The 23,183-nt window shown below is 48.3% G+C and overlaps 1 protein-coding gene across 4 annotated transcripts in view; it reads right to left on the bottom strand.

The window, feature by feature from the left end:
- Auts2 (activator of transcription and developmental regulator AUTS2) overlaps window positions 1–23,183 on the bottom strand; it is a 1,087,122-nt gene that overhangs the window by 7,743 nt on the left and 1,056,196 nt on the right. For all 4 annotated transcript variants that reach the window (XM_087903578.1, XM_087903577.1, XM_087903580.1 and 1 more), the window contains 7 exons: window positions 20,113–20,208; window positions 15,520–15,591; window positions 14,319–14,348; window positions 12,064–12,135; window positions 6,853–6,994; window positions 1,781–1,858; window positions 178–261 (listed from right to left, as the gene is read on the bottom strand). In XM_087903578.1, the coding sequence (XP_087759704.1) occupies window positions 178–261; window positions 1,781–1,858; window positions 6,853–6,994; window positions 12,064–12,135; window positions 14,319–14,348; window positions 15,520–15,591; window positions 20,113–20,208 (574 nt within the window). The remainder of the gene's footprint in view (window positions 1–177; window positions 262–1,780; window positions 1,859–6,852; window positions 6,995–12,063; window positions 12,136–14,318; window positions 14,349–15,519; window positions 15,592–20,112; window positions 20,209–23,183) is intronic.

Below are 23,183 nucleotides of genomic sequence, written 5' to 3'. Positions count from 1 at the left end.
AACGAGCTCCCATCACTGAGCCACGCCCCTAGGTTTTAGGCAAGTGCTCTATCACTGACCCAGATATTCAGCTTAAACTAGTTTTCCCGAAGTCTCCCTTTGCCTCCACAAGGTCTAAAGCCATATATGGGTCAGAGAAACTGCACAAGGGAGATAGAAAAATCGAGAGGTACTCACTAACTGAAGGGTTTCCAAGTCCACCGAAGGCGTTGCCGCCGACCGCGGCAAGGCCCGTGAATGTCGACGGCCGGTTAAAAGGCTCTGTGAATGAGATCAGGAAGGAAGGGAGGGGTGGTCAGGGACATGTCAGTGAGGAACACAGGTGTTCCAGGAGCTGGGAACACGACAGACTCTCTTTGCTACACCTCGACTCTCCCGCTGGATCATGTAAAGGTATTCTTCTATCCCTGTGCTTGGGTTAGCATGAGTCCCAAGGGGACTCATTTTCCAGGGTGCTATCCTTTCTGATTTCACCCTTGCACTGGGCAAACTCAGGAGCCGGCATCCTCAGCTGCCTTCCTGCCTGCAAAAGGCTTCTGGCTCTGTGTGAGTCTCTCTTCTCTCATTGCTTTAGACATGGTCTCACTGAACTCGGGCTGCCTTCAAACTTGATATAAGTCACGGCTAGACTTGAACTGATCCTCCTGCCTCATTTCTATCTGCCGAGATTACATGCCTGTACAAAACTGAGATGACGCCAGGCTGGAGAGAGGGCTCAGTGGTGAGGAGGGCCACTGCCCTTCCAGACGACCTGGAGTGTGACTCCCAGCACCCACAGGGCAGCTCACAATTGTCTACAACTCCAGTGCCAGGGAGCCTGCTACCCTCTTTTGGCCTCCAAGAGCAATGCAGGCACACACGCAGGCATTCGTGAAGGCAAAACACCCATACAGGCCAAATAAAAGAAATAAAAGCTGGGTGGTGGTAGCGTATGCCTTAAATCTCAGCGTTTGGGAGGTAGAGGCAGACAAATCACTGTTGAGTTTGAGGCTAGCCTGATCTACATAGTGAGTTCCAAGACTGCCAGAGTTGCATGGAGACCTTGTCTCAAAAATCCAAATAATAATAATAATAACAACAACAACAATAATAATAATAATAATAAATTCTCCTATATATTTCCCACCAGGCACCGCTGCCTGCGACTGACTGCACACTTCCCGGAAATGTTAAACCAAAAGACACAGGAAGTGTGCCTCTCCTAAGGAGGGACCTGTTAATCAAGCGTGAAAAACCAAAAGCAAAAAGCACAGCTCTTCAATGCAGTGCTCTTACAATGCTTGCCACATCTGTCCTTCTAGAGGAACCCCTAAGTGTCCTCTACAGTTAAGGTGAGTCCACCCTAAACACACGTGTTCTGAGATGCCCAGGATTACTTCCCTGTTCCAAGTCCCCTGTGATGGTTAACACCTAGTGTCAACTTAACTGGATCTCGACTCATGTAGGGGGACACCTTCTAGGTACAGATGTGAAGGGGTGTCTAGATTAGGTTGAGGTGGGCCAACCCACCCTTAGTGTGTGTGGTAGCAGCCCACTGGGTGGGTCCTGGACTGAATAAAAAGGAGAAAGGGAGCTGAGCACCAGCATCCGTCTCTCTCTGCCTCCTGAATGCACAATGTGACCAGCGGCTGCTATCCCACCCCACCCCACCCCATCCCATCCCTCCCTACCCTACCCCATCCTTCCCTACCCCACCCCACCCGGGGCTGGAGATCTTCGGAAGGCTTAGCGGCTGCCACGGCTAGGCTGCCGGGAGGATCGCTCCATCTTTCTGACTCACCTAGGTGAGCGGCAGGGTTGAGAAAGTTACTGTGATGAGGTGGCGGCCCAAAGGGGGTCCCGGTAGGATGTGTAGCACCTGCCAAGCCAAACAGAGCAAAGCCAGAATTTAGAAAAAGCCCTTGCTAGAGGGACCAGAGAAATGGTGTTGAAGTCAAGCTCCATTGCATCCACAGCTCCTGCAGATACAACTTGGTAACAGACAATATTCTTGTTGGGGGCAAGAGAAGTCGCCCCTCCCATATTTCCCAGTTGGATTGGTGGCCCACTTAGCTTTTGTCAACTGGACACCGAGCTGGAGCCATCTGTGAAGAGGGACCTTTCTTTGAGAAGATGCCCCCATCAAATTGGCCTGTGAGTGAGCAAGGCTGGGGGCACCTTCGCCACTAATGACTGACGTGGTGGTGCCACCCCTGTGCAGGGGGTCCTGGGTGGTATAAGAAAGGCGAATGTGAGCCTATAGAGCAAGTCAGGAACTAATGATCCTCCACGCCCTCTGCTTCAGTTCCTGCCACCAGGTTCGAGCTCTGACTTCTCTTCATGATGGAAATAAATTCTCCCCCGCCTTTTTTTGAGTTGCTTTTGGTCATGGTGTTTTATCACAGCAAAAGAAAGCAAACTAAGATGGCTAGCCACCGTAAGCACAGTCATTTACTACGTGTGTGTGTGTGTGTGTGTGCATACATGTGTGCATATGTGCAAATATGTGCATGTGGTGTCCAGCGGTTGATGTTGAGTGTCTTCCTCAGTCATCCTGTACCTTATTTTGGGGGGCAGAGTCTATCGCTGACCCTGGAAACTCTTACTGATCCTGCTACTCTGGTTCACCAGTGAGATCCAGAGAACCCCATGGCTCCACCTCCTCAGCACACTGCCATGGCTAGCTATAGGGGTTCAGACCCTCGTGCTATGCAGTAAGCACTTCCCTGACCGTCCCCACAAGTATCTCTTTATGAAGTTGACGACACCAGCATCAGGCCTGGCGCTAGTGGGATGGGGGTGCATCCAGAGCACAGGGACCTTCTGTAACCAAGTTTGTCTGCAGAGATACAGGCTTATGAGTCTAAAGTAGAGTGGCAGGCCCAGGGCTGCTTTTTCAGCACCCCAGGGATGAGTCTTTCACTTCATGAGTGGTTCTGAGGCTGCAGACAGCGCTGCCAAGTCCCACTCCCATGACTGAGGGGTGTGTAGGTTCTTAGCACCCAGGCTCTCACCACCAAATGTACTGCTGGGAGCTGACACCAAAAGACAGGAGGCTAAGACTTCTAATGCCTTTTAATTTCCAGGGCCAGGAAAAGACACTTTCTTGCAGTTTGAACCCCCAAATCCTCAGTGTGGCTCAGCTGGTAGAATACTTGCCCAGTGTGCAGAAAGCCCTGGACTCCATCCTCAGCACTGCATAAATTGGGTATGGCAGCACATGCTGGCCATACCAGCACTCAAGAGGTAAAGGAAGGAGGGCCACGAGTTCAAGGTTATCTTCAGTTACATTTGGAGTTCAAGGTCAGCCTAAGCTATTAGATGTGTGCACTTATGTAGCACCACGTGCCTGGCTCCTGCAGAGGCTGCAAAGTGTTAGATTCCCTGGAAGAGAAGTTGCAGACAGTTTGGAGCCACCATGAGAGTGCTGGGAATCAAACCTAGGTTCTCTGCAATAGTTGTGACTGTTCTTAACTGCTGAGGCATCTCTCCCGCCCCTCCGTTTATATTTCTTTAAAACACACCAGATCCCTTTTCTGCAGGAAGCTGGGAAAGGAGGGGAGGAGAGAACAGAAATGTGTGAGGAGTGTGTGTGTATGTGTGAATTATGTAAAAATGGTATTTCTAAAAGCTTCAAATGTGAAAGCCGGCTGGGAAGGCAGCCCTGAGGAGCCCTGGCTATCTGTCTTCACCAAGGGCATCTGTCCTCACACTTGTACGGCAAACACTTTTACACTGAGCCATCTCTCTAGTCCTTGATTTCTCTCCTGCATCACTGGTCCCTGGAGACAGCAAGGGTCGTGGGGGCCTGGGCTTGCGGAGTAAGGCTCAGCACACAAGGACAAAGGCTAGAATCTCAGGCTTTGAAGGCACCTAAGGGGCTATCTATCCACAAGTACTAAGAGTAAAAGCCAACTTCTGCACAATGTGAACATATTCCACAGCCTCCATTAGCCATCACCAGTGTTGCCGGCCAAATAAAACCTGGGCCACATACTGTGTGGTACATGCTAGTTAATGTTCTGACAAAGACCCAGGTCCCTGGGGAGGCCCACATTTCCAGGATTATTGAAGCAAAAGAAGCCAATCCATCCATTTGGCTGCAATGAAGTCCGGGGAGAAATCTCTCTATTTCTCTCCCGAAATTGCTCTCCATGTATCCGTGTCCCAGAGTTTGGTGCCATGGTAACAGAGCCTTCACATACATTCCCCAGGCAGAACCCACAGGAGGAAAACCCGAGACCCTGGCAATTGCATCCATCCCCCACTGGTGATGTATTTGCCTTGACCACAGGGCTACTGCAATGATGTCCGTACTTCTCTCTTGTTCATGCAGGAGTCAATGGGTCTCCCAAGCACGAGTCTTGGATCAGAGCCTAGGAAGGCAGTAGGCAGGATGGATGCGGAGCATGTTCCCCGCGGGTCAGAAATGGTGGACTCCTTCACTGTTTTTGTTCCTAGGGATAAATTCAGATTCATGCCGCGAGCAGACGAAGCCATACGGTTTGTCACTATGGCTAATGGGCTGCCACTACTCTCAGCTATTTACTGAGCTCTGTGGCAGGGACGGAGAACTAAAAGCTGTTTTAAGAAACACTGAGTGGGTTGGAGAGGTAGCTCATAACCGTTAGAAAAAGTGCTTGCCCGGAATGCACGAAGACCTGGCTTCAATCACTAGCACCCCATAAACTAGGTGTGGTGGCACATGGGTTGTGGTTCCGGCCCTCAGTAAGTGGAGACAGGAGGACCAGAAGTTCAAGGTCAGCCTGGGCTACTAGAGAGTTCCAGGGCAGCTTAGGCTACACCAGCTTAGGCTACCTGCCTCAAAAGAGAGGCTAGGGGGAGGAAAGGGAAATGAAAGAGGAAAGAAGGTAAGCCAGGTGTGGTGGTACACACTCCCAGCACTCCAGAGGCAGACGCAGGCAGATCTCTGAGTTCGAGTCCAGCCTTGTCTACAGAGGGAGTTCCTGGATAGTCAGGGATACACCGAGAAATCCATCTCAAACCACAAAGATTGAACAGTAGCCCAGTGTGGTAGAACTGTCATCTCAGCACTCAGGAGGCTGAAGCAGAGACTACGTTCAGAGTCAACTTGCTCTACACAGTGAGTTCCAGACTCACCAGGTTGGCTCAAAAAAGGAAAAAAAAAAACCACAGAGTCATTAAGGACACTTGGTACCAATAGGACCCATAGTGCTTGGTTATTTGTGTGTGTGTGTGTGTAGGTGCCCATACTATGGCTCATGCGCACAGGTCAAAGGACAACTTCCAAGAGTTAACTCTCTCATGTGGGCTCCAGGGAATCAAACTGAGGACAGAGAGATTGCCAGTAAGTGCGCTTACTCACTGAGCCACAATCCCAGTTCTATTACGGTTAGTTTCAACTGCCAACCTGCCACTACCTAGAATTACCTGCTAAGACAATCTCAACTGAGGACTTACCTAGATCACGTTGACCTGTGGGTATGTCTTGAGGGACTGTCTTGATTATTAATTAACCTGGCCCACTGTGGGCAACACCATTCCCTAGGCAGGGCCCTGAGCTTCGAGAGCAAGCAGCTAGGGTGTGTTTATTTTCTCTTCACTCTTGACGGCTGATGTAACATGAATAATTGCGCTGAGTTTTTGCCCTGACTTCTCTTCAGTGACAGACTGTCGCCTGGAAGTGCAAGCCAAACAAACCCTTTCCTTCCTTGAGTTGCTTTTCTGGTAGAGGTTATCTGTTATATCAACAGAAATGATACTATGACAATATCCAAATATTCCTTAGGGCTACTACATTTGATCCATATGTCCCTTAAGTGGAAAGGGACAGTCCTCTGACACCCTCTGCCCTCCTCCCCAGCCTGACCCTCTGCTCTGCGGAGACACCAGCAGTTGTGTGTCCTCAAAGGTGAAGTGAGTTGCGGTGTGCATGCACAGGTTGTGAGTCTCATGGACGGAGCACTCTGAACCCTACAGGTAAGTCCTCCACCATCAAAGTCAACCAAGCAACGGCAGTACGTTCTGCAGTAGACCAGCCAGCCAGGACCAAGTGGACCGAGTTTATTTCTGCCCTGTTTGCTTGCTTTGTTTATAAAAAGTATTTTTTTTGAGACAGGGGTTTGTGCAGCCCAGGGTGGCTTTGAACTCACTATGTACCAAGGATAACCTTGAACTCCTGGTTACCTGTCTCAGTCTCCTAAGCTTGGGGATCACAGGTGTGTGCCACCATGCCCGATTGATGTCGTGCTGCAGACAGAACCCTGGGCTGAGTTGCTATCTACATAAATGCTCTATCAACTGAGCTAAATCCCCAACCCTGTTTGTTCGTTTTGAGGAGCCGTGGCCCAGGCTGTGCTGAAGTTTCCCATGTAGCCCAGACTTGCTTGGAATCATTAGTGTTTCTTCTGCTGTTGCTTCCCAGGTGCTGGCATGATACACCTATGACACCACACACACACACACACACACACACACACACACACACACACACGAAGCTAACCTAACTTAACTGCGCACCTTCATCCTCAGACCCTCAAAAGGCAGTGTGATGGTCACAGTGAAGAAACACCCACTAATTGTTCTGCAGGCCACAAACATGTGGGGTTAGGTTCATGATTACGGAATCCCTGGGTTCATTTCTCTTCCAATCTGCCCTGGTAAGCTTGCTGATCTTTTTCAGTAGTTTTGCACATGCCTCTGATTATCTCTTGATCCAGACTGAATAAAAAGTGTGGGTACCGATGAAGCAGGGCCCACCTCCCCAGCCACGCGGAGGACCATCTCTCAGGCTGGTGTCATGTGTGTTCTTCAGCTATGAAGTCACTGGAGACACCGAGCCCAAACATCACTTTGGAGCACTTTCCATGCCAACCCATCCTCTGAACTCACCAGCGGCAGAGAACAAAGTCGAAGGTCGCGCCAGATCGTGGGGATGATGGATGGCCCCGAAGAGACTGGGGCCTGGAGGACGGCTCAGGAACTCAGGTTTCAGCCCGAAGTCCAGCTTGTGTGGGTCCGACTGCATCTGTTTCTAAAACAAGAGGAAGGGGAGAGGATGAAACCGGGGGGACAGGTAAGAGGTATCGGTGAATAACCCAAGGCTGGTCTGGGTGGGTCAGTGCTGTCAACCTTGGACTTGGACTCTGAGCCTGTCAGGCTCAAGTGTCAGAACACTGCCTTCAGATGCCAGGACGCCAGCCCGACCTTCCAGGGACTGGCAGTGGCTGCTACAAGGTAACGCCTGCTTCCTACACCAGAAACGTCTAATGGCAAAACTCGGGCTTGGTCTTCGACGTGGTGCAGTCTGAGGGACGCGACCAGTTCCTATTTATTCAAACACTAGTACCACTCCCCACACAGGACATTACTGTGTTGTAAAAGCCTAGTCTGCAAGTTCTTCCCCTACCTGTCCATCTCACAGAGCCCAGACTAGCCTGGCCTCGAGACCTCTGTGTAACCAAGGACGACCATGAACTCCTTACCCTCCTGCCTCCACCTTTTGAGGAGTATACCATCACCCCTTACACGGTGCTAGGGGTGAAACCCAGGGCTTCCTGCATGGAAGACAAGCACTTTACAGCTCAGTCACACCCCTAGACATGGGTCTTTCGGTATATTCTGAAGCAGAGTTTCAGGTAGCCCAGGCTGCCCTCAAACTTGTGACATACTTGAGGGTATCCTCAAACTCTTCATCCTTCTGCCTCCAGCTCTCCAGTGCTGAGATTACGGATGTGCACTGCCATGCCTGAACGCAAGCCCTATCCCCCAAATATTTTATTTCTGTTTACTGTTTGTATGTGATGTGTGTGTATGGGGGGGTGTGAGTGCCCACAGAGTCCAGAAAAGGACAAGTGACCCCCTGAAGTAGAGTTACAAGGAGTTGCAGGTGGTTGCTGGTCAGTGGTTTGGGTTGTTTTGTTTTTGTTTGTCAACTTGACAGAGGCTAGGGTCAATCTGGAAGAGGTAAGTTCAACTAAGAAGATGCCTCCATCAGGCTGGCCTGTGAACAAGTCTGTGGTATACTTTCTTGATTAATGATGGATGTGGGAGGGCCCAGCCACTGTGTGTGGTGCCACGCCGGACAGGCGGTCGTCCCTCCATAGCCTCTGCCTGAGTTCCCACCTCCAGGTTCCTGCCATGACTTTCTTCAGTCATGGACAGGGACACAGAAGTGTAACCCTTTCCTCCCCAAGTTGCTTTTCTACGTGTGTAGCCACAGCCCTAGAAAGCAAAGGACGGCAAACAGCAAGTGTTCTTACTGGCTGACCCATCTCTCCAGCCCCTCTCTCTCCCTGCAGGTTTTAAGATGATAGTCTTTTAAAGCTCATTACATCAGGAATTCTGCAGGAACAGCCTAATGTACAAAATTAATTGCTGAATGGCTCTCTGTCGTATTCTAATACATCACAACACATCCATCAGATCACTGTGACATATTGTAGAGAACACAGAGGCTGGGGAGAAATTCAGTGAGTAAAGCACTTGGCAGGCAAAACTAAAGATCTGAGCTTGACCCCTGGGGTACACTTTAAAAAAAATCCAAGTGTGGTTGTGCATGATTATAATCCTGCTGGCTCACTGATCAGCCGGCCTATCTTAGTACGTGAACTGCAGGCCAATGAGAGACTCTGCCTCAAAGGGCAAGGTGCATGGCTGCTGAGGAACAGCGTCTCAGGTTGACATTTGGCCTCACAAAAGTACACACACTTGTACATGTACACCGTACATGAACACCCATTACACACACACACACACACACACACATGAGCACACATGCGCATGCACATAGAGACACACAAAAGGAGGGGTATATTTTTAATTAACAGGCATCATTTCCTTTCCAAGATTCATCCACTACTAGAGGAGGAGAAGTCAAACCAGACTGAGCTGGGCAGAGGCTCTGGTAGGTGAAGTCGTTCCTACTCATGAACTCACTCCATCTTCTTCCGTGACTAACTGCTGGCTCCATCCCCTCAATGACTGCATCCTTAGCCTACCATCTTTTCCTCGGCCCCTACCCGGCATCATTCTGGAGGCTGGTATCCATCTGAACAGCAGGGCATCCAATGTGCCCACCTTCCAGAGTTCTAACAGCCTTCCCTCTCAGTCAGCTTCCTGCCTCCCCAGAGTGACACTGTCTGTCCCCTACTGCTAGCTGTACTTCCTTCTGTCCTCCTGCTGATTCACTGCCTGGAGCTGCTTCTATTTGACTCCTGCAGTCTCCTGGGCTCCTCTGTTGATCTCGGCCATCTTGACTGTACTCTTATCCTGCCTCGAACTCTCCTCTGTTCCAAGGACCCCCTGTTCCCTGCTATGTAATGGAGGAAGCCTTTACAAAGGACAGGCACCTACACTAACACGAGTGAGAAAATCACAGGCAAGGGAAGATAAGCCAATCCCTTTTCACCCATCAATTCCCCTGGAAGTGAAACCTAGCCATATACCTCTCCGAACACACAGAACCTCCACCACTGTGTGTGCATGTGTGCACATGCCTACAGAGGACACAGGACATTTTTAGGTATGGTTGGCAGGCACTGCCCACCTTTTTTCAGAGACAGGGTCTACCAATGGCCTGGAACTCACCAGGCTCCGCTAGCTGGCTAGCAAGTGCCAGGGGTCTGTCTATTTTCGGTCCCTCAGCTCTGGAATTGTGAGTGGAAGCCACCATGACCAGTTTTTTGTGTGGTTTCTGTGGGTTGAACTCAGGTTGCCAAGTTTGCCAGGCAAGCACTTTACTACCTGAGCTATGTCCCCAGCCTACTACCTTTTCCTTAAACATATACGACACACACACACACACACACACACACACTGTGTGAGTCTCACTACTGAACACATATGATAACAGGAAGTTCAGTGCCCTGAGCCTGTCACTGGGAACAGCCTATAGGCCCAAGGTCTCCACAAACAATCCGTAAGAGAATGAGTAAACGTATATTCAGGAGCAGGAGACAGAGAGAGGCAATTTCTGCGCCCATCTACAGGGAATGCCATAATGAAAGCCCCCCCCACTCAAGGAACAGCCAAACCCCAAAACCAAGCTTCTAATTCTCCGTCAATCTATAAAAATCTTCGGAGCACCCTCCTTTAATTTAGTTGCCAAATTATTTAGTGGTAATATCGCATGGTAGACGGTGCGGGCTCATTAAGTGGGAATCAGGTCCGACAGGCAGAATGGGGGCCTGGGGATTAGAAAACGCTCGCTGGGAGGGGAAGATGAAGCGAGTCGCCCCGTGTTCCAGAGGTCTGGCTAATTGAATTGGGATAATGAAAGTCAAGTCGGCAGGGGCGCTTTCACGGAACAGAAGTTGCTAAGAGAGCGACCTCTCTGCCATCCTTCATCTCTCTAAACTCCGGGAGCTGCAAGGAAGACGAGGGCTTACCTGCTGCTCCACTGTCCCTGCCATCCAGAACCCGGAGTGAATTGAAGTCATCAGGCAAACCTAGTTAGCTTTCCACACTGCACCCATTTTCTCGCTGAGCCGAACTGCAAGGGCTCTAATTAGGCCTCGCCCGGCAATCAGGTAAAAGTGAGCAAGACTCACTGATGGGGTGTGAGGAAGAGCAGGTGCCCAGGAAACGAAGAGACGCCTTCGTTCCTCAAAGAGGAGGCGGACATCTTCTTTTCATTAGCTCTGACTTATGTTTGTGTTGGTGCAGGTTCGCGCCACCGCATGTGTGGGAGTCAGGGGGTAATGTTCAGGAGTCAGTCAGTTCTCTCTTTCCATCACGCTGGCCTGGGAATCGAACTCAGGTGCCCGGAGTTGGCGGCCAGTGCCCTTACTTGCTGAGTCACCTCACCCTTTTTTCTTTTGTTATATACACACCTACATATAAATATATAAATACAAGCTGTTGTGTCCATTGGTATTGCATATGCGTCCTCCCTCTCTACCTCTCCCTCCTCCCTCTCCCATCCCCCCCCCCCTTTTTTTTAAAGAATTACATCTATCTGTCGCAGTCCTGGTGAGGACCCGGTATCCTCTAGCCTCCAGAAGGACTCATACGATGGCTAGAAGAATAATTGTTTACGACCGCTCATTATTATACGCACAGCCAATGAGCACCCAGTGCCTTCGACTTCCTGCAGGGTAGAAAGGATCACTTCTCCAAGTCCATAATATGAAAAAAAAAATATCTTTTAAAATCTTTTGAAAATATTTTTGATTTGTGTGTATTTGTGTCGGAGCGTGTGCACATGGAATGCCCATGCAGGGTGCCCATGGAGGCTGGAAGAGCACACTGGACTCTCTGCAGCTCAAGTTACAGATGGTTGTGAGCTGCCTGATACGAGTACCGGGAACTGAACTTGGGTCCTCTGCAAGAGCAGTCAGTATTTTTAACTGCTCAGCCATATCTTGGGCTTCTCAATTTTTTGTTAAGAACAAATCAACCAACAAACAAACGGGCTAGGGAGAAGAGACAGCTCGGCTGGTAAAGGCATCCTCCGCCAAGCCTGGTGACTCAAGCTTGATCCGAGACTTACAGGGTAGAGCAAACTGACTCCCAAGATTTGTTCTGTAATATACAAACACACATACACACGTGCACTCTCTCCCCCGACCCCCCCCTCTCTCTCACACACACACACAAACAATGACTACATAAATAAATGTAAAGCTAAATCCAAAAGATCCCAAACCCTAAAACATTCCCTGCTGGCTCTTGTCTAAGCCCTGTTTGGATTTTAATTCTTGCTCTGTAGTAGTTCTATATAGATTTCCAAACACTTTATTTTATGGATTAATCAATTTTTATACCCTTTCCATTCATGAGACCAGTTCATCAAAAAAGGAAAAGGACACTAAGGGGTGATATTTATTTTAGTGTTTATGGTCTCCCTCAGTTACAAAGGGACTCTGAGTACCCATTTGAAGATGGACTGGCCCTTCGCCCTTTCTGTGAGGATCAAGAGTTCAAGGTCATCCTTGGCTACCTCCGTGTCCTGCTCAGACGATCTGGGACTATCTCAAAACAACAGGAACCGTAAGAAGACAGACTCCCTCCTGCCTTGGCTTGTTTTAGAAGCCCTTCTATGAGGTTCCCAGGCTCCTGAGCCCAGCCCCACCCAGCTCACACAGGGAGAGCCACACCGACCTTGACCTTCTGCTGGTGGTGGTAAATCTGCCAGGCGATGTGCACGTGCATGGCGCACCACTTTCCTGGTTTCTGGAATAAGAAAGAACATCCTGGTCAGGAGGAAGACACGTCAGCATGCCCACTTGTGTTCGCCCTGGGGTCCCTGCAGATAGGGGGCCATGGCGACTTCCTTTCTTTCACGAGAACAGGAGAGCTTGGAGCCAATCACCCGCTTCCGTTAGCAGCTCTTCCTAGCTCAGGCACGAGGGAGTCAGAACCCCCATCCTCTTGTCCCATGTGGGCCTGAGACCATGGCTCCTTTACAAGGCGGTTCTCTGCCAAGGACAAGATGGCAAAGACCTGATGCTCTCGGTGTGGTTTGTCATCCCCAGTGCCAGCGGGCAGGCCAAGTGAGTAGCAAGCCCTACCTAACACACGCTGTCAAGCTAACAGGCACATCAGCTGTCCAGAAGAGCTAATTAGGGGATGTCTGTGCATCGGATCAAAACAAGAAAGGGGACAGGGCTCTCAAAGTGCAACACAGTGATCTGTCACGTTCTCATCGCAGTCTGGCAACTTCAGATGTTTCTCGGAGAGCCAGTAAGCCATGCATGTGCGTGAGTTTATTCACTTCTCGTTAAAAGAGGAGAAGAGGGGGAACGGGGGGGGGGAGGGGCAAGGAGAAAGGAATGCCTTCCTTCCCGCAGGGATCAAGTCTCTCTTCTGCCTTCTGAAGGGCACCTATCAATGTGTGGTGCGAGAGAAGGCGGGGCCAACTCTTTCTCCTTCCTTTCTGCCTAGTATCTCCACAAGCTCATTCAGTAAATACCACAAGGATGAGAAAGTCCTGCCCCGGCTCTGCACCAGCAGAGGACAGGGTTACCTGGTTTCTGCAGCAGGATGCCGCTCCTGACTTAGACCGAGTCTGACACCAGGTCTGCTCTCTTCTAAGAGATTTATGGGATGTTTGTGATCACAAACAACAGACCCAATTCGGGCACAGGAGGAAGGGGAGTTGTGATGGCTAAAACTGCCATCACTGTTGTGACAGGACCCAGAGTCCCCTAAGAAACTAGATGCCAGGCACACCCATGAGAAATTAATTACCTAGATGATGTGAGCCTCTGGGCATGCTTATGAGGGACTGGCTGATTAGGTTAGCTGAGGTGGGAAGACCCACTCTAGATAAGGTGGTGCTATTCCCTGGATTGGGATCCTGGACTGAATGAAAAGGAGAGAGCAGCCTGAATGCCAGTGTTCATCTCTCTGCTTCTGGCCCACGTTCTGCCACCTACACTTCCTGGCCATGATGTACTGTAACCTTGAACTGAGAAGCCAAAGACGCCCTTCCTTATGTTGGCTGGGCATTACATCACAGCAAAGAGAAAAGGGATTGTGTGACAGTCGCAGCAGGAACTGGATCACCTAACCACTGTCTGTCATCTGTTTTCTGCCCCAGCTCTGTGCCAGATAAGTCAGTCTGTACCCAGAGGTCCCCTGCTGGCCAGACTCCAGACCTCAGGAACATTCTGCCTAGGATTATTGCATTCTTCCCATCCTTCGCTGGCAAGGAGCTTGAATGGGGCAGGTATACATCACTTAGTATTGAGTGTTTGGGGCAAAATAAACAGACCCAGGAGACTCGACTATAGCCAGCCTCCGGCTTGTCCTTCCCCTTACCTGTTATCCCAGTATAGTAAAGGGGAGGGCGGTTGAGCCAGGAAGCTCACAGGTTCAAGGCAAATGCAGGATATAGAGCAAGAGCAAGACCTTGCCTCACAATAACAGCACCCTGACCTGGTCTGTTACACTTTTTTAAAAAAAGATTAAAAAAAAAAAGATTGGTATTTCTTTTAAATTATATGTATGTGTGTATCTGTGTGAGGGTATATGTGTGTGTGTAGTGCCCACAGAGGCCAGAAGAGGGCGTTGGATCCCTGGGAACTGCAGTTATTAGTCACCCAATATTGATACTGGGCACCAAGTTGGGTCTTATGCAAGAGCAGCAAGTGTTCTTAACTTTACGGCTATCTCTCTAGCCCTTTGTCAGTTGTACTAATGAAAAACACAGCGGCCCAGCTTCCTCAAGCAAAATTCCTCAAGAAAAATTTAGGCCATTTCCCAGCCCCTGCTTGCAACACCAGCCAGCATGAGCTACTCCCACTGCCAGTCACTCTGGCATCTCTCCAGCTTGCTTCCTGCTACTGACTTGTAGTTTTAACCCGCAGAGAGTCAGAGGTTGTAGAAACAGTTCTAGAAGAAGCTTTCCTTACCCTTAACATAGGTCTGAAAGGATCTGTCAACTGTGAAGAGAAAATGACAACTCGGTTACACGCCTGTCACTCAAACAATTGCCCTAATTAACAAATTTGTAGTGCTTCATTAGGAGGGAAAATTAAAATGTTAGAATTTTACTTTTAAATGAAGCCCTTTTAGAGAATAATTAACCCATTTTTCACACCATCAGAAGTAGCAAGTGTCCCCTCCCCCACCTCAGGAGTCTGAAAACATGCACAATGACAAGCAGCCTCCCCCATACACACACGTTTCACCAGCAGAGATGAGCCCTAGGCCAGCATGACTTGCATGTAACCTAGACCATGAGGGTCCCCGTTTTGACTGGCTCTGTCACAGGCCACCATATGGGTGGGGCTCAGGGAAAGTGGTCCTCAGACCACAAAATGAGGGTGACATGGGTGGGACATCTGGAAATGTCTGTCTTATCCAGACCCTGTAGACCCAGGCTGTCTCTACAATATCCTGGCTTCAGTGAGTATGTGCCATCCCTTGGGAAAAAAAAAAAAGTCCACTAAGATAAAAACTGCGTAGAGGGAAAGCTGTAAGCGGCGGTCAACTGACAAGCTCCCCTCGACGACGCAGCTTCGCCTTCTGTTGTACAGGCAAGCACGGCATCAATTATGAATAAATAACATAACCAGGGCATAATGGATGCTTTATTTAGCTCTAGAGCATGCTCCATCTGTAAGAGCAGAGTGGTCCAGTAACTTCCTGACCTCAAACAAGAAGACAGGGGTGTGCGTGCATGTGTGCGTGGTGTGTGTGTGTGTGTGTGTGTGTGTGTGTGTGTGTGTGTCGGGAGGTGGGCGGGAGGGGGGAGAATGGGTGCCTAACTTCCAGGAAGAAAGTGCTCAGTGCTTTTTCCATTCAGAAGATTCTGTAGCCATTTCTTTTGCGCCAGGGATCTGTAAGCAGCTATAGACAGCTGACCTGTCGGATGGAAGGTAGACAGGCTGGCGGCATTCGATTTTTGGACTCAGAATCTTTTCTCTCTCTCTTTATTTTTTATCCGAGCCAAGTTATTATCCTGTGTCATTCTTGCAGTTGGGGAGACTGTGACTTTTACAACAGACAGGCATTTTCTGACATGAACCATCAAAGGTAGAGCACCAGGTAGACCGTCCTTTGCAAATGCCCTCCCCCATTACCTGTGACCAAGCCTGACTTAGCACGTACCCTTGGATCCTTTTGGAGTAGAGTGTGGGGGACTGTTCCAGGCCGAGCAGCCACATCGATAGGGTTGGATGTCTACAAATTAATTAGACCACAGCTTAGGATGCACAAGAAAGCAAGTTTTACCCTTTTTACAAAACGGCAGAAATGAAACATTATCTCCCTATCTTGTTCTAAATTATAACTTTTAAAAAAATTTTATTAGTGTATGTTGTATGTTTATGCATGCAGGTACACATGCATGTCTGTTGAAGCCGGAGATCGACATCTGGTATTTTCCTTGTTTGCTCTTCAGCCTACTTTTTTTTGAGACAGGGTCTCTCTGAACCTGCAGACTTGAGCTAGCCCATAGCCACAGGGATCCTTTCTCCTCTGTCTCCACAGAGCCGAGACTACAAATGTACATACACTCCTGGACTAGGGGTGGGGATGAGAGAGAGAGAGCTGAGGTAGGAGTTCCAAAAGCAATCCACACAACAAAAGAAATCCTTTATACTTAGAGATGTTGCTGTGTGTGTGCGTGTGCGTGTGTGTGTCTGAGTTCCCAGGGGCAGGACCCGTGTGTGAGTTTAACACACTGGTGGAGATAGGTTCTAAGTCTCTAATCTTGAGCTAGAGGAGTGGCTCAGCAGTCAAGAGCACTGCTCTTGTAGGCGAGCTGGGTTCAGTCCCTAGCACAAACATCAGAGGGTTTGCCTGGAACTCTATCTCCAGAAGAATCTGATGTCTTGGGTACTGCGTTCCCATGCACATACACAGAAACACACAATTCAAATTTTCTTTTTAATTAAAAAAAAAAAAGCTGAAACTTAGGACACTCGTCCTATTGTCCCTCCTTATCAGGGATGTGTAAGGAGCTCAGCAGCTTAGGGACGGTACTAGATGAGAAGTCAGATGCCACTTAGGTCCCTCTATAGGATCTAAGAGCTACGCAGGAACTTCTGATGTATCTAGTCCCTCTATAGGATCTAAGAAGCTACATGGGAACTTTTACCCTCAAATCCTCTTCCCTGCTCACCTACACCACTAACTCACTGTTTTTCATTTGTTCTTCTCATTTTCCCCCTGTTTTTACCATCGATCATTGAAAGAAACACTTAAGTGCACAATCACTGTGTCCACACGAGGTGCACACAGATGCTAAGCTTCCTGAACATCTTAACTGGTAGGTAATAACAAGAAATCACACTCAGCAGCGATTCATTAGCGATAGTGGGAAGGGGACCAGGGTCCCAGGTTTAGGGACGACTTAAGATTTGCTAGTAAATTCTGCCCCTGGACTCTCAACTCCCACCGCCGTCCTTAAACACCACGGATAATGTTGAAGGCATTGCTAGACGTTTGCCTTCTGACTCAGTGACACGGCAAAACGGCCACTTCAAAGGGACAGTGGCTAATGCCTTGTGGGGAGGTTCTTAGAAAGAGTAGTAGGGTTTTTGTTTGTTTGTTTCTGGTTGTTTCTCTTTTGAGATAGGGGTTCTCGCTATGTAATCCTGGTTGACCTGAAACTTGCTATGTGGAGCGGGCTGGCGCTGAACTCAGGAAATCTGTCTGCCTCTGCCTCTCAAGGTCTGGGATGGAAAGTGTATGCCACCACGCTCAGATGTAGGAGCTATTTTCTATTTTAAAAATTAGAAAAATACAGATTATAGATGTTGCATGTATCTGTTTGCCTATGTGTGGGTCTGTCTGTGTGGTCATGTGTGTGGAGGTCAGAGGCCAACTTGCAGTATTAATTCTTTCTTTCCACTATTGTGGCTCACCAGCATCCAGGTCAGCTCCTCGGGTTTGGTGGCATGCGCCTTTACCTCCTCACCTGCTTTTCCCAGCGTCTGGTGGCTATTGAAATTTATTCGTATGTGTGTGTGTGTGTGTGTGTATGCGTGCGTGCGTGTGTGTGTGTGCATGCGCACGCAGATGTCACAGGTTGCAGATGTGGAACTAAGAGGGCAACTTGTAAGAACTGGGTCTCTCCTTCCACCATCTCGGTCCTGAGGCTCGAACTCAGGGTTGGTGGCCAATGCCTTTACCCACTGAGTCACGGACTGGTCCTTATTTTTTTTAAAGTAGATATCATCCGTATGGATCCCTCACACTAGACACTAACCGGTTGACTAACTGGTTAGGGAGCAGGGAGAGAAGCTCAACTTTAGGCATGAAGCTTGCCTACATGGAGAAGTGGGGAAAGAAAGAAAGGGGGAGAGAGAACAGAAGAAAAGCAATCAGGTGCTGAACAACCAACAATTAAGCTGCAGTTGTTAACAGCCTGATTTGCATACATATGAAGAACTCCACTAATGAACAGCAATCTACATATTCAATCAGGAAGATGGCCCGGAAAGGCGTATTTCGACACCGAGAGACACTTTCTAGCCCAGATGTAGTTTGTGGTGTGATTGGATAATTGCAAGTGAGGGAAATAGTCTAATTTATTAAATGACCTACCAGTCTGTTTGGGGACACACTGGAGATTTGTCACAACCTAGTGGGGACAGACCAAGGTCTGAGGGATTACTGAAGAGCAGGGAAAGGAGTCTTAAAAAATCGCCACCACTTTCCGCGGCCACTGTAAAAGCCCAGCGTACACAGAGCCTGGCATTCGAGCTGCAGTTCCCTGCACGGAAGGGTGATTTCAAAGAGGCAGCCTCCGACCCCTAATGCCTTTTTAATTTCCCTGTTTCTGGTTTTTATGGCGACACACCTTTGAAAAATGTATGTGTTCAATCCAGAAGACTCTGGTCCCAGACTGGTGCTTCAGCTTAAGAATGGGAATGGGAGGTGGGGAGGGGGCAGAAACCAAACCACACAGTGTAACATCATGACTAAATGTGACTGGCCACCAGAAAAGCACACTTTAGTTTAAAAATTAGTACTTAAGTAAAATAAGGGACATAAAATATTATTCTGTATTCTTTGGATGGTGTCGTGATTGGACCTAGGGAATTGTGTTTGGAGACAGGTGGTCCATGTCTGAGACATGCCCCCGGGCCCTCACTGGGGGAGTCTAGGGAGATAGACGCTCTACTGCTGAGCCAAATCACCTACCACAGGAGAATTTTTTTAAAAGATAAAGTGCTGTCAATTTGAATATTGACCTTCATGGATAACTGAGCCTGTGCTGATCTGTATATTATTCGCTGGGTAGAAAACAATTTAATTCTTCCTAAGAATAAAAGGTGAACAAATTTCAAGGACTAGGGAGATGGTTCAGTGGTTAAGAGCACTTGTTACTCTCATAGAGGCCTGGGCTTGGTTCCTAGCTCCCACATGATGGCTCGCGACCATCCATAACTCTAGTTCTGGGAGTTCCAGCTCCCTCTTCTGACTTCTTTGAGCACCAACCATGCATGTGATGCACATAGAAACATACAGGCAAAATATTCATACATGTAAAATAAACCTAAAAATAAAATTAAAAAATAGGATTTTCAAACCAGTGTGTCAGAAACAAAGAATGGACCCTGACTCTGGCAAGTGTGAGAATGGGCGTGGAGTGGGTGCTGTAGAGACGGGTCTAAGGGTGAACAGGGAGGGGGGAAAGAACACCAAGAAGGGGACCTTTTGCCTCCCCTTGCTACCTCCAGGAAGACCCCCCTTCCCCGCCCCCTGCACGACTTCATGACTGATACAGTGAAGAATAGAGAGTAAATAGAAAATTTTTTCTTAGACAAAACAAGAAGCAAACAATTTTAGTCTAGGAACCTTTATCCCCTTCCCCATTAAAAAGCAACCAGCAGTCAACTTTGCATGTGTGTTCCTCCTTACGCACACCTTAAAGGTAACGTGGCATGTTCTACTAAATACTTAATGTCTAGCAGTGCCCCCCAAAAGAAACATCCTATTCTTCAGTGGTGTAGCTCCTGGTAAGTTGGGCTATTCCTGCAAAGAGACCCTCATGTCCCATGTGACCTTAGTTCAAATCGATGGTTTGCAGGAGGAAAAGACACAGGAGAGATCAGTGGGAATGAGAGGAAGACAAGAGGCAAACACGTCAAAGTTTTTCCATATATTATATATATGGAAATGTCATGATGAAACTCATTATTTCTTATAGTTAATATATGTCAATGGGGAAACTTCTTAGAGCTTGGGGAGGAAAAAAATATCTCTATGAGCCTATAATGTAAGTACTCTGCATATTGTTTAACAGTTGGTTTTATTTATGTATAAGTGTGTGTGTGTCTGTGTGTGCATGTCATGTGTGTATGAGTGTTGACAGATGCCAGGAGAGGGCACTGGATCTCGTGGAGCTGGAGTTACAGGTTGTGAACTGCCTGATGTGGGTGCTGGGAACCGAACTTGAGTCTTTTGCAAGAGCCAAAAAAAGCACTTAAACCACTCAGCCATCCCTCCAACCCCCTTTCTGCATATTTTGAAGAGTATAGAAAACCTAGCTCCACTGAGATTACATGGGTCCTCGCAACACCAAGGTTTAAACCAAACGGACCAGGAAAATAAAGTCTCATCCTGCTCCCTATGGTCGCTTTGGGTCTGTGAACTCATCCCGGTAGACAAGCATGGATACAAAGCCCCCTGCATGCCTAACCCGGCCCTCCACTAAGACAGGCGCCCACATCTTCACTCTGAGGTTCTTACCTTCGGCTGGAACGCTCCTTGGAGTGAACCAAAAGGGCCCGTGGGTGGGATCATGGGGGGTATACCCGAGACTGCAGGAGGATAGGAGTGGAAGAGCTGTAGCCAAAGGTGGGGAGGGATTTAAAAAAAGAAAAGGTTTTAGTAGGGGGGGCACATGGTATGTCCCAATTCCCACAGAAAGACATCGACATTAGCAAGCCAACCAATCTCGGTACGATGCCATTAGCCAAGCCATGATGAGACGAACACACAGATGCGCCATGAATGTTTAACGAAAAAAGTTAAAAAGTAGTTCAGAATCAATCGGCCAACAAATGGTGTCCCCGATGAGAACATCATTAGAGAGGGAGCTTTGCTAATTATTAATCAAGAAATCACACAGAAGCCCTCCATGCATATCGAAAACAGGGGATGCTAAGCCCAACAAGACGCCCAGAAAATTACAAGTGATTAGGAAAAAAAAAAGAGGAAAACTGAGAAGAAGAAGAGAAGGGTTTTAGCAGGGCCAGGATTTCATAGTGAAACTTGATGAGCTTTAAATGAATTTAGATGTTTGGTGGTTTGAGAAAAGAGACTATTCACAATCCTTGCTTCATTAGGTTGTTCTCCGAGTGGCACTTCCAGAGGACAATTTAATCCCCTCATCTAAAATGATGACGGATATTTGCGGAGGACTAAATGACTCGGTTTACATTTTTAAATGGAACGGCCAATTTTCATAGACCGCCTAAAAGGAATCATCTCATCTTGTTTCCCCGTCGCCGATCGTTTGAAGCAACAGAGATAACACGGGAGTCCGGGACACCATGCTTTAATTAGAAATTCCTCCTGCCCCAGACTGTTAGGTACACAAGGCACCTGATATTTACGCAGGAAGCAGAAAGCCTTCTGGGCACTTTGCACTGTGTGGGCTGCCCAGGGAATAGGCGTGTGGGAGGCTACAGAAGGGGAGCTGAGCCCTGATGTGATTCTGACCACTACATGGCACAAAGAGGGTGTCTAAGGAAGTGTGCGTCTTCCGGACTCAACGGCTTACGAAACACAAACAATAGCAGGAGAAACAAAACAAACAAGCTAGACACACAGCACGACCCACGGCAGCAGAAGCGCGTCTTGCTCCTCGAAACATCTTATTTCTCTGACTCCCTGATCAAACTATTCTACGATATTTGAGCAACTCCCCAGCCCCACTGCTGTCTAGTGTGTTAAAAGTCCGGTAACAAGCTTCCCTTAACAATGCACTGGGCTAGCTGTTTTCAGTAATGACCGAACTTCACACTCTGAAGCCCCTATCTTCAGAGCGGGGGATGTTTTCTGTTGCTCTATTTCGTTTTGCTCTCTACAAAGATACCAAGAAGTTTTCCAGACTAATTGATATTGAACGAAATCCACTTAAACAGCGATTGCCAGCCAAGTACCCTCATTTAAAACTACTTTTAAGTCTAAAATTGTCTTTCAGCTACTTGAGCGCACTGCATCTTAATTTGCCTCATAACGGCCTAGTCCCCAAAGCAGGGGAGACTACTTCATAGATTACCCACTATCGCTAATATTATGAAATAACTCTCCCCCAATACGCTGTATAAAGCAGGGTAATTAAGTACATGCTGTATTAAAAGCGCTCAAATTTCTATGACTCTGCCTCCAAGTGGTCCTTTCCTCTCTAATGGTTACAATTAAAAAAGAAAAATGGGAGGCCCATTCCCCTCTCCTTCCTTCTGATGCAGACCTCTTAGAACAGAAACACAGCTGACTCCTGCCCCTTGTCTAACAGCCTGAATTGTCTCAGTCGTAAGACAGAAACTTCCCAGACACTCGGGCATCCAGACTGCTCCTCTGCCTTTAATCCAGGGACCCTCTGTGGCCTATGAAGAGGATGGTGCTGACACTTTTGATCTCAGGAAGTCAGCCTGGGCCACCCGCTGAGCAGAGGACACTTTTTGTTAGAATGATTTCACTAGCTGGTCTTTATTTGTTTTTGATGTTTATTTTGTGTTTGTGTGTGCACGAGCACACGCCAGTGAGCGTGTCAAGAGATATCTTGTCTATCTTGGCTTTTTTAGAAATTGTATTTACTGCTATTAGTGTGGGGGGCATGCTATGTTTTGGGAGGGTGCCAGGATGTGTATGTGTAAGTTAGAGGACAACTCTGATAATTTAGTTCTCTTTCTGCCTTTATGCGGGCCCTGGGGATTGAACCTGGGTCTCCAGGCTTGTGTGCTAACCATTCTTTACTCACTGAGCCATCTCCTCAGCCTGTCCATCTCTCACTGGGATGTGCTCTCTCACTAGCCAACTGGTCGACCAGTAAACCTCAGGAACCCTCCTGTCTCCACCTCCCTAATGCTGGGATTACAAGTGTGGACCATCATGTCAGATCTTTTCACTTGGGTTCCAGGGGTTGAACTCAAACACTCATGCTTGTAGGGCAAAACCTATAGGGATCAAGCGTTCTCTCTGACCTTTCGTTTAAATCTACAAAGCACCATGTAAGGACAGAATGTACCATCCGTGAGGCGCACTCAAAGAGGAAGCCCACAGATCTATGTAATTATCATCATCACTGCTAAAATGTTTTTGTGCCCTGGTGCTCTGTGGTCCGGGGTGAATCACATGGCGACTGAATAACTTAAATATTGTTTTTTTCTCTCCTTCCTACCACTTTTATTACTTATTTAAATTTTTCTTCTGTGGGTGTGTACACATCTGTACGCAGAATGCCTGTGGAGGCCGGAAGAGGGCTTGTGCCCTCCCCTGCTGCTGGAGCTGGAGTTAGAGGCAGTTATGAGCCACCCTACCTGGATGCTGGGAAATAAACTCGGGTCCTTTGCAAGAGCAGCAAGTACCCTTAACCAACCTGTTTGGCAGGGTCATGGCTGACCTCAAGTTCCCTATGCAGCTGAGGAGGGCCTTGAATTCTTGAGTCTCTTGTCTCTACCCCCAACCTCTGGGATTTAGGCCTGGACTACCATGCCTGGTTTTGTTCAATGCTGAGGATGAAACCCAGGGCGTCTTGCATATCAGGAGACTGCTCTATGTCCCCAGCCTGGCTAATTCCAAGAGCCCTTCCT

The sequence above is a fragment of the Myodes glareolus genome, chromosome 2 (genome assembly GCF_982192425.1).
Source record: "Myodes glareolus chromosome 2, mMyoGla1.1, whole genome shotgun sequence".
NCBI lineage: Eukaryota > Metazoa > Chordata > Mammalia > Rodentia > Cricetidae > Myodes > Myodes glareolus.
This window is presented reverse-complemented; position numbering and strand designations above follow the sequence as displayed.